The following is a 12,237-nucleotide window of genomic DNA, read 5'->3' on the forward strand; positions in this document are numbered from 1 at the left end:
TCCACAGTTCTGAGAATTCAAACTTCAAAATATAAAGCAACTTTTTGCTTATTTTGAAACATAAGGAATAAGCTATAAGGTTCCTATTTAACTTCACTTACCTGTTTAAAACAGCTAAAATTGAGAAATACTTGAAAGGTCATTCCCCTCTTCCTCTGAATAACCTTCTTTTGGCAACCATTACATCAAAATTAAGGGAACAAAATGAGAAAGAGATAAGAAAGCTAGCATTTGGGCTAGCAGTCTGACTGAATATTCAGAATTGAAAGATGCACAAATAGGGAATTTACTACATGTACATGATACTTAAAAATCCTAATTTTATTTAAATTCAGGTGCCAATATCTTTGAGACATGTACCATTAGAAATTGTGCTGTTAGTCAAATCATCCTTCATTCCTCAGGAACTGTAGCTGATGTATAAAATAATGAATTTTGAGTTGTGAATGACCAGTGCCATTTGCAGATGAGTTATTTTTACTTAGCACACTCCAGTTCACATTGTAGAAAGCTCTCTGAGCACATACACTGGATCCCTTTCTGCTAAAACAAAGCAGAAGATGTACTCCAAGAGCACACTTCATGTATTCAAACCATTAGCATGTATTGCATCCTTGGGTCCAGACTAGAGCTAGTCTAAAGTAAATGTATATAGTGCAGGCTAGATTCTCTCCAGATGTTTCACTCTACAGATCTATAATTGTTTTACCAAATTGGTTTCTAATGTGGCTAAAGCTGGTTTATCCCCAGCTTACTGACATCTGTGAATAACAGAATAATAAACTGAATAGACTATAATACCACAAGTCATTCTTTTCTCAATGAAGTTAACCTTTGACAAGATAAAAGCAAAAATAACTTTATAAGGTGGAGGTAGTCATAACAAGTTTTGAAGTGTTGATGGAAGTGGAAGAATTTATTATTTACAAAATGTTCATTCTAAATCCCAGGAAGTGGGTAGGGGTAAGATTCATCTTGTCTAACTGTTAATATCTACTGCATAATTATCTACCTCTGAGCCAGTCATCTAAACTCCATTACTCAATGGGAAGAAATAAGTACAACTAAAACCCGAGTAATCCACCTTACTCCAAAGTAGATGTCTAAAACTGGTCTGACAAATCAGACCTTAAACTTCGTATTTCTTTCCCACCTAAATATGACTTGCTCAGATCCACAGCTAGACAAGACTGAATCCCACTGTAGAATTCTTTCCATTGACTCCACTACATTTAAGTCCCCCTTTCTAAGATATCTTTAATATTTCCTAAATACTTCTACAAGCAGAGGCAAACAAAATAGAACACAGGTGAAATAAAACATACAGTTTTCCTTGTATTTTGGGGGCTCCTGGAAGCGGATTGCAGCCAGAATCAAGAAAAGCACACATGGCCATAGTATTTCAGTGAGAGACAAGACCTGAAAAGGGAAATCAAAACATCGTCAGTACTATAGAAAACATGATTTGGGAACAAATAATTAAAATTCATATATCTTTCAATAAAAAAAAAAACATTAAATATCCCCTCTACAACTACTTAAGGGAAAATAAGATCATTAAAAGCAAATTAGTAATTAAGACTTCTATTTAAAATCCTTATAACTTTGCCGAATGCACTGCTTTCAGAGTACAAAAGTTTTCACTTCTTCTGTTTATAGTGTTTGTAGATATTTCCCTCTGGTCAACACAGTGACTCTGACATGACGACTGTGACGTCCACCTTTCCCATACCTGATCCTCCTAAGAAGCCAGCAGCATTCTGCACCTTGCTGCAACTCCTCATGTTCCCCTGAAGCCTGCTGTCCTGAACTCTGCCCGGTGGCATACCTCCTTGTCCTTCCCTGGCTCCCTGACTGCTGCCATTACACCCTTTCTTTCACCTGCAGTCGCCTCTCTCCAAAAGCTGCCTTCGTCACCTCCAGCAGCAGGGCGTTGTGAGACCAAGCTAATGGGCCTGAGGCTGCCCACCACCACGCTTCTCATTTCCCTGCCTTCCCATTTCCAGGGCCACAATGAAAAGGCACCCAAGGTGATGCACTGCGGGACTCGCAGATTTTGAGCACGTCTCCTCTGAGCAAATTGCATGTACACAGCATGTGCTTGAGGCTCCGCAGAGAGGATGCAAACCCCGAAACAGATTGAACGGAGAAAAAAAAACCAAAACAACATTGTCTCAATTTTCAGCTGCAAAAATGAAGAAACTGCCATTCAGCCAGCCTTCAAAAGACTTCTGGATTCACTGATAAAAGTGCTAGGAAAGTGTGAATACCAAACTCAGTAACAGAAATGTAGTAGACATTACAAAGAAACACACTAAAGATCTCCCATTAGAGGCTATTAACTTCTCTAAAGTATATTGAGGATTTTTATTTCTAAACTGTTAGAGTTGAATTAAATCCCACTGAGGAAGTGATTCCTAAACTCGGGTATGTTAGAAAAATACCTGAGAAAAGTAACGTAATGCTTAAGAACAAAATCCAATGGCAGAGCCTTCCCTGTGGAAAAGGCCTGCTCTGCTGAACACAAGGCAAGGAACTAAAGGCTTCCTGAAATTTAGGGAAATTGCCATTTATCTAAACTGAACATACTCCAAACCCAATGGGACCCAACCAAAAAAAAAAGCAAGGCCTGGTGCTTCCATGCATGGTAACATGTCCCAGCAGGGCAGGGGCCTCGCCAGCTGGGGACCCATCCCACAGGGCCCCATGAGGTGAGCAGGGCAGGCCCAGCCATCACAGCCAGCTTCAACCAGGAGTCCTGATCCTCATGCAAAGTCACGGTGATGAGGCAGTGTAAGGGACGAGGCCCACGTGTCTGTGCTGTAAGCACAGACAATGCCCCAGGAAAAGCTCCGGAAGCCAGCCACGGGGAGGGGCCCGGTGTCACTCTCCTTGACTGACTAATGTCTCAACCACTCCTGGAGCTGGGGTGAGAGAAGACTCTAGAAACCTTGGGCTGGAGCCAATAAATAGGGGCGCACGTGAGCCCCCGGGGGACACTCTCCACACCGACACCCCCCGTTGGCAGGTCCGACGCTGGATTCAGGACTGGTGATTTCTTTGTCTCTCTCTACCTCTCTCCTGCTGCTCAGCTCTCTCTCTTTCTCTCTCCTCCTTCTCCTTCTTGCTCTCCGTTTTTGATGTTGTTAAGTAATACAAGGCCTACGTCAACTCACCACAAAGCCGCTTAGCTTGTCTTATATATTAAGACATAGAGGGTTGATGCTTATAGAAGTGTTTGTGCCATTAAAGTTGGAGTTTGTTTTTGGACCTTGAGTGTTATTTCACCTTAATCCACACCGAGGGGATTTGCGGATCTTAGTCACTCTCCCCTTCCCGCAGGTGGGGCGTGACAGGCAGGACCACAGTCAAGCCAGAAAGACGGTGGCCAAGCACAAGAGCTGAGCTGGCGAGCGGTGCTCCTCTGACTTCACCCAGGCAGGAACTGAGGGCCCAGAAGCCCCATTACAGCTGAGCCCTGGGCCCAGGTGGAGCCCCAGGTGAGGCTGGTCAGGGCCATTAAGGCTCAGCAGTGCCCTGGCAGCAGCCTCCCCTCCTTGGCATGTTCACCAGCATACCTCCCATCTGGTATCGGAGGGGCCTTGCTGTGGAGTTGTGCCATTGCTGTAGGGTATCAGTGGGCTATTTTTTTTGGGGGGGGGGTGGAGCCAGGTACAGCAGATGAGGAAAGGGACACTGCAGAAGAGACTTGGAGGAGGTGTCACCAGGCTGCCCATGAGGGGCTGGAAAGGGTCAAGAATGCCCCTGGAGACACACACCACCACCACTGCCCCCCCCAGGCCAGTGCTGGGGGAAGGTCCCACAAGAAGCCCAGGCAGGGGGTCAGGGCTGTGGGAGACCAGAGATCAGGAGGGGTTATAGGGGGAAGGCCCTGGACAGCCACAGGCTAGGCTCCCTGGTGCACACCTCAGGACTCAAAGCAACCTAAGCTAGCAGTCAGGGCACAGCACCAGCCAGCTACTCCCTAAAGGGCAGGGAGCCAAAGGGGATGCCAGGCCAGCAGGGTCCTTGTCAGACAGGGCCTGTCCTGCAGTACCCCAGCAAGGCAAGCAGGCTGGGCAGTGGCAGCCAGGTTCAACTGAGAGTCTGGATCTCCAGGTGAGCCTGCAATGATGAGACAGGCCTACGATCAAGCCAGGAAGCTAACCTGCAGGCCGTGCTCACATCCAGTGAGAGCAGCCAGGGTCCGCGGAGAAGCCACTTGGAATTCTGCATCATGGGCACCATCTCTGAGGAACTTGTGGACTAACCAAAGCCATCTGATTTCAAGCCTGTTGTTCTGTTCTCTATCTGTCCTGCTGCGCTGGACTGTTATTAAGGACTTCGTTTACCTCTTGCAAGCAGATCAAACATAAATAAATAAATTGAACGTGCGGTTGGCTCAATAGCTTTCAACTGTTAGTAAAAAAGCTAGTCTTATTGTATAGAGCTAAATCTAGGCCTTACTAAAAAAGACGTGAATTTGGAGCAGCATGTCACTAGGATGCTTATTGGTGAGAGTACCTCTTTGGTCAAGGAAATCTAACACGTTATTTGTAATTAGTAAGGTTTCAAGCAAAAAATGCAGGGGATTAAATGCGTTGGTAAGAGGGATTTATTTGTGCTACAAAGCAGAGAAGGGATAGACTTGAAGACTTTTAATCATTACAAGGGCCTTCCCAGAGGGACAGAACAGATTTTATGAAATGTCTCTGGAGAAGTAGACCTAGGATCAAAAATATCACACTACCTTATCACTAAAATTGAGGAAGAGCATGTTACTACCACTATGGAAGGCTTCTGAGCTTGTACAAACAGCTTTATAGGAGTTATGGTATCTGAAAGATTCTACTTGCTTACCACAACAGAAAAGCAGACAACATAGTGTTTCCCATTAACTGAGACAAAACAAAACCCTACTAATGGAGAAACAAATTTCCCATCAATTCAGAATAAGCCAAGCTTCTGACTTCAAAATCTAGATTAGTTCATCCAAACAAATACAGAAATACCCTCATTCTGGACCTTCTTTTTTCTTACCATTTCCCCTATTAGGCTGCATTAAGGACCAGTCATTCATATTTAAGACAGCTATGAAATTAATTGGACTTTCTCCATTGGCACTCCCTTTGGTACACCATAGCAGGTCACCAGAGGCCCACTCTTGCAACTTTTGTGGGGTGTGATATATCACTTGGCCTAAAACTCTGAGTGGTATTCTTCCTGTAGATTTCCATGGATGCAGCCAAGGAAGTTCATTTATTTCAGGTGGACTTTAGTTAACTGGTTTTGGCCTGTTCCTGGGCTCTTTTGTCTGCAATTATATTTTAGAAAAATTTTGAACTTTAAGAATTTGACCCACTGAGAATTGCTGCTGGATTATCAGATGGTGCGTAGAAAGCAAAACAGGGAACGGGGAAGAAATAATCCATTTATAGGTATAACTGAGTGTCATCTGGCTAGAAATACAAGAGAATGCTCTGTGACTAGAAAAGTCACACAGGCTGTAACATAGTAGGGTATGCCAGGTACAGAAGAGTTGCAGTTGAGAACTGTCCTCTGGTTTAAGCTCTTCCAAAATTAATTTGCTTAGTCAGTATATCCAAAAATCTGGCATGCAGAGAAGGGTTATTGTTCCAAAACTGGGACAAATGAGCCAAAGATTCTTAAAATACAAAAATACAACAGCAGTATTTTTTAAAATGGGCAAATTCTCTATTTTTTTTTTCCACAAACCTAGGGATCAAAATGAACATTGCACAATGCACTAGCATTGGCACTGGGGGGAGAAAGGCACCTAATGAAATGATAAGAGCTGTAAACATTGTTGCTCTCATTCTGGGCTGCGTTCTCCTTGGTTGTTGCCGTTCACCTAAGAAACCTCATTGCACCTAAAGAATAGGGTAAATAGCAATAATTTTGGTGAATCTATAAAATTCAAGGTTTTATAAATATATAAAATTCGCGACTGGAGAATACCAGTGAGCCAAGAAAGTATAGGCCTATTAGAATAACTTCTGTTGTTTAGAAGGGTTTAGGAAAACAAATAATTACCCCATTTTCCATTTACCTCCAGAATTTCAGTATGCATTAATAGCTTATCAGAGGTAGACTTCTCAGTCTAACATGCTTATGCCTTTCTTTGTTAGAGTACCATGAGTATGGATGTTGATAATAGCAATTGCAGGGAACCGAGGAATATTAAGAAGTAATCCCATCGTCCACATTGCCGTAGTCTGCTCCAGCTGTCTTTACTACCATCTCAACCACTGCCTGGGGAGCAACAGCAGCAACCATGCAGCTGATGCTTGGACGTGAGGGAGTCTGAAAGAGTTGTTTTTTTTTTTTCCCAACCCCCAAAACAGCCCTTAGCAGTCCTGTCCTTTGGTAAGCTAATGATTTTTTCAGGCAAATAAAGCAAACCCCACTCAGCTGGCTCCTGCAGAGCATGTGATAACAGCAGAATTTGGGGTAAGTACAAGAACTGAGAAGGCAGCTGCAAAGGAAACAACAGGTTGGGCTGAAGTGGAAATAGGTTGGAGGACTCAATGAACCATCAGCATGCTGCAAACATTAAGCAAAGCAAAATTGATCTTACTGAGCAAGTTATTCCTGGTAAAGGTGGGAAGTAATACTGCTGTATAAGGCATACTCATGTTCAAATAGGAAAGGCACCAACAGAAGAGGGTCCAAAGAAAGGGCATTCGAAAGATGGCAACCCTTGCGCAGCTGCTTCGCCCAGGCACTGAGGGGAACTGGGGTCTGAGAGTTCATGCCATTCTAGTGGATTGTGCCTGGGAAGAATGGTGAATTTGGTGATGGAGCTTTAGGACCTGGCTGATAAAAGCAGACAACTTTGTAACCGTTCACTGTTATTTTGTTTTATTTTTATTTTTTTGCACTGATGCAAAAACATACATGTGCAAAACAGAGGGCACTCAGCAGTAAGCAACTTTTAGGGATGTTTATATCTTTTAAAGTGTGGAAGAAAGGAGTGTGAACTGTAAAGGACAGAAGCAGGGCAAAGATGACAGTGTAGGGGCAGATGAAGAGCGACAGTTATACCAGCATTTTCTCTCATGCTTGTTAATCCAAAATGAAAATGATTAATAATAGCAACTTTTTAAAAAAGGTGTAGTTTCAGGATAGGCTATGTTTCTCTTTTCTCCTAATAGCTGTATTAACAACTACACACTCCAAGCATTTCACAACATGATTATAATTCCAATTCTCCTCTAAATTATGGTATCAGAACAAGAGAATTTGGGTATCATTTCATCCTTTACCTAGCTGCAAATTTGGATGGTAATAAATACTATATAAACAATAGTTAAGAAATGCAGTGATAGAAAACTTAAGTAATACAGTTGCCTGGTAGTATGTATCTCCTGAGCTTCCAGAATCTGTACTTCGGAAGCAAAAGCTTCTGAAAACAGAAATGAGAAGGTATCTTCTACAAAACTGCAATTTCAAACTCCAGCTGATGTCCAAACATACATATTATCCTGTGCTGCTTTCGAACCATGTTAATAAGAGGTGCTGATGCCTGTCTGTTTCAGTCAAAACACCTACTCTTTACAGAACACTTAAATCTTTCACAGCCTCTTCACTGTGTGATATCAACTAATGCCACATGACACTCATGACACATTGTTAGTTCAACAGACCACACTTGTCTTCTAGCCCTAACTGCTGATAAATTACCATGAGAAGACAATTTCTTCTACAGATAGATCTACACAATATAATACAGAGCTGAAGCACATCAGATCTTTCAGGAGATGCTTCTCTCCAGATTCACAGGGGTCTGACCTGTCCTTTGCACAGGTGGACGATCCACCTAGATTTCTCCTTGAGTAACTGCAGATGGAGCGCCGTCATGGCTCAGTGTTCGCACAATGAGCACGTAAGGAGGTTTTGCAAATTCCCCAGGGCAGCTCCTGGCTCTGAACAGGCAGAATTAAGTTCGCTTTGGGTCATTTATTGTAATTCCTGGTTTGGGGAAGTCTGCATCTCAGTGAGCTCTCTATTCAGTAAAGCCACCAATTAGGCAAACTTAAAACTTAAATGAATGAAGATTTTGTCCTTCAAAAATATATGAGGGAAAACTAGACAGAGCAAGAGAAATAGATCAGCACGGGGGAGAACAGGAGATACTGAGAAGCCACTTAATGCACACCGATTGAAGTACAAGGAACAGGGAGCACACAGAAGTATTTAGGAATGGAGAGTAATATAACCAACAGTATCCCTCCCCCAAAAATGTCTTTCGTATTAAAAAACATCACTTGAAATCATTTGGAGAAGAAATTCTCTCTCTAAATCACAATTTTATTTAAGTGAAATATTTCTGAAATGAAAAGCTGTGTGTTTATTTAATTGAGGTAATCTTATCCGAAGCAGCCAACTTGCCTCATTGCAAATCCCCAGATCATCACAGACAAGGGAAATCAGTGAGAAGCTATTAATTGAAGTGACATTTTTTTCCCACAAAAATGTTATCTCACTTGAGAAAATTCACTTCCTTCTATCTTAAATTTAAAAAATCCTGTCAATCACAGTAAAAGCAAACAATGACATCTCATCTCATATTTGAGTATTATTTTAATTTTGACTGCTGTTGAAGTAGCTGCCACATTCTGCATATTGGAATTTGAAAGGTTAAGTTAGGCTTTGTAGAGTGGATAAGAAAGGAAATTTAGAAGTATATACAATTTTAATATACAATCCTTGCATTCCCCATATCTAGATTTTGATCACAATTGTGCAAGCTTTCTTACATTACCAATGAGTACCTGTAATGTGAAGAAAATTGATTTTCATCCTCGCCACTGCTACAAGAACTGGTAGTATATAAAGATAATTAAAAGATAAGCTGTGGCTTTTCAAAACTTTTATGAGATTTCCTATCTCATTTGCAAATTGGGGAGCACTGCTGTATTCAGCCATTTTAGAATTAATACACACTGTTGTTCTCCACTTGTGTTTTCAACAATTAGGAGACCAAAGGCAAGACAAGAACCACTTGCAGCCAGCCTGTGCAACCTGCAGTGCAACCTAACAATCTGCAGTGAAAAGGGAAAATCGATAGATATACTCTTTCCAACAGATATTAAAAGAAGATTTTAAATATTCCTTTTTTTATCATTTCCAAAAACTCACCGGTTGCCTCACACGGCAGAGCCAATTCTTCCAAAATAGAGCCTTGAACTGGTGTACAGCATGCCCCATATCGTCCTTTCTTTCCTTCATCCACTTGCAGAGTGGCTTCTCGAGGACTTTCTAACTCAGAATCATCTCACCAAGCAGTCTGAACATATTATTCAGAAGCTGATTAATTCCAGCACTAGAGAATGGCGCAAGAGATTTGCCTGCTTGCTGAGGAAAGATGAGATTATGTTTCTGCCTCTTGTTTTGCATTCGTTGAGGAATCTCATCTTTCCATTTGCTTCACAGTGCAATGAACAGTAAGGGGATGGGTCTGTATAAATGCCTTCAGGGTGCTTTACTCCACAGTATATATTCTGCACTTGTTTCTACCTTTCTGGAAGAAAAATGAATGCAAACAACAAGAAAAAAGAATATGTAACACACATTTGTCTTTTTCCAGAGTTTGGTGACTTTCTGTCACTGCAGTGTTAATGTCATTTTGCAAGCATATGCTTAGATTTTTGAAAAAAAAGAATAGCAGGAAAATAAGTACACTGTTTAACCACATAGCCCTGTAAATGTCTGTATACTTCTAGAACACCCTCATAAATACACATCTAGCACTGTGGTGGTCCCATTGCATCATCTTATGACTGTTTAATTTTATCTTATAAAGGGTGTGTGTTTGACATTTCATTCTCCTTTTTCAGTATATATTCCCTACATAAAGGTGAAATATTCTGACGAGTCAGAAAACTGTGTTAATTACTTGCCACATGCCACCCAGGATGAAACTCAGTCTTCCAGCACTTCCTTCGGCAAAGAGGAGGGAGGGCAATTCCTGGAGCTGTGCGGAGGATCTGCAGGAGGGGACCCTACGCATACCTGTGGCAGCAGGGCCACCTGGAGACACAGCAGGTGTCTGGCGGTGCAGAGCTGTGCGGTCTTACTGAGGGGTGAGCATGACTGCCCTACCAATCAGAAATGCCTCCTTGAGCAGAGGAGAAATCTTTCTGTATGTTTTGTTCTACCCAAATGAATTGCCTAAGATAGAATCTGATACCTAAAAGCTCTCTCTATGGTCAATGGAGACACAAAACACAGCCATTATAGAAGGTGATTCAAATCACCTATAACCTGAATCATGAATCACACATTAGGACAGTGCGGTGCCTGAACAAATACTCTTTATTTCTCATTATTGCTGAGTCAATTGCATCATTACACTTCCTGCAAAATGTATTACTATTGAATGAAAGAGGCATCTTAACATTCACAGCTATTTTTCCACATTAAGAGTAAAATCCCCAGAAATGTAAAAACTTTTTGGATACAGAAGTCACCAGTAAGGAATTCGACTTCCACTATACTTGAGCTAAGGCAGCAATCTAAAAAATTAATAAGTCTGATACTTCTGCAATGAGCAACTGCGCATCTGTAGGTCCACTGAGCTCTGCCAGTTTCCATGGGATGAGGTTCAGCTGGTGTCTTATGTCCAGTGCCTGAGCTTTCCTTTCCCAAGCTTTGGATTTGGGTCACCCAGCAGCAGGTTTTGGCCCTCCAGAGCATGTTGTGAAGCTCAGTTACTCCACTTCATGTTAAACTGACTGATTAATCTGTTAAAAACTTCGTATTTTAAATGGTGTAAATTTCTGTTTTAATTTTTACATTTTCCATGAGTTCAAGGAGTGGAGAGAAAAACAGATTACATGTCATGAATTCATAAATTTTTACATACTGGTAAAAATTGCCCCCCAGCAAAGCAGAAATCACAGATGCAGCCATGGCAGAATATGAGTACTTGAACGCCTTTATTCCTCAAATACGGTGGGATTTCCTTTTATTTTCTCTGCTCCGAGACTGAAAAAATTACTGAAGTAATCATTTAGCTTTAAATAGAAAGTCCTCAGGACATACTAAAAAGCTAAGCAGTTCAGTGTTTACCCGAATGATGTTAAGCAAGTTTGCACCTCTAAGGCAGGATTAATTAAGTTATGTATGAAGGTGGGTCTGTTGAGCCCATCTTCTGTTCTTCCATTAACCCCTATTTCCCACTCCACTCCTCCGTCGTCGTGGTACTGGCAAAGCACGCACCTCCAGCGGTCAGCACGTTACCATCTTTCTGCTTCCTCCAGTGCTGAAGAGCAGCCCCCGTGCTGTGCAGCAGAGCCACATGTCCCCCGCATCTCACCTCTCCCATCATCCTCCCGCTCTGGGGCTCTCCCCTGGCATGCCCTATGGTGGCAAAGTGAAGCTGGACAAACAACCGACAAGGAAGAACATGACCTCACCAAGGAGCTCCACTTCACAGCTGGCTGGCATTTGCCAGGGATGTTTCTGCTTTTAGTCAAGGAATGCTAAAATCCCTGCTGCTTCAGAGTACGTACAGTAATTTTGCTCAGTAGGACCAAAGGCAAAATTCTGAGATAGCTGAGATGAAAATTCTGTGCACAGTTAAAGTATGCATTTTTAAACAAATATTTGTCAATTATTGGATATTGTGAATATATGTATGGGTTCACACAGCCATTTTGGAAAGCTGGGGAGCAGAATCTATAGTGTGTGTGATTTGTAGGAAATGGTAAACTAATCAGTCAGCATAATGAATTACAAGCAGTTATTTATCAAAGCAACTGATACGGAAGACAGTTCCTGACTGTAAGTATGTAAGCTAAAACAGCTCACATGAACCATTTGCCAAATTATTTTGAACAAGTAATTCTGCAAAATCTCTGCTCATCCGACTGTGTGATGTGATTAATTTATTATGCTCTATATAATTACATACTGACAAATGTTGCATTCTCTTTTTTAATGCTAAACAGCTTTTAATGGATACAGGAAACAACTATTTTATATGCAATTAGTATTCAGTATTAATGAACTACTGACTCCTCATTTTACTATGTAAGACACCCAATAGACAAACACCTTTCACCAGCGAGTTCTGTTAACTTTATTTATCCCCATACATCATTGTCCTTTCCTAAAGAAAGTCATTCTTACCTAGTATGGTGTTCTCCAGTAGCAGACTTGTTTTTTCTAGAACAAAATTTGTGAAAGTAAGATACCTCATAAACATTCAAC

General features: G+C 41.6%; 1 protein-coding gene across 1 annotated transcript in view; it reads right to left on the bottom strand.

The window, feature by feature from the left end:
• Nucleotides 1–9,231, bottom strand: part of ABCA13 (ATP binding cassette subfamily A member 13) — a 208,376-nt gene extending 199,145 nt beyond the window's left edge. Inside the window, exons 1-2 of the mRNA XM_076330301.1 lie at nt 9,163–9,231; nt 1,326–1,419 (exon numbers count right to left, since the gene is read on the bottom strand). Coding sequence (XP_076186416.1) covers nt 1,326–1,419; nt 9,163–9,231 — 163 coding nt within the window. The remainder of the gene's footprint in view (nt 1–1,325; nt 1,420–9,162) is intronic.
• Nucleotides 9,232–12,237: the final 3,006 nt, after the last annotated feature.

This window comes from Aptenodytes patagonicus, chromosome 2, assembly GCF_965638725.1.
Source record: "Aptenodytes patagonicus chromosome 2, bAptPat1.pri.cur, whole genome shotgun sequence".
NCBI classification, from domain to species: Eukaryota; Metazoa; Chordata; class Aves; order Sphenisciformes; family Spheniscidae; genus Aptenodytes; species Aptenodytes patagonicus.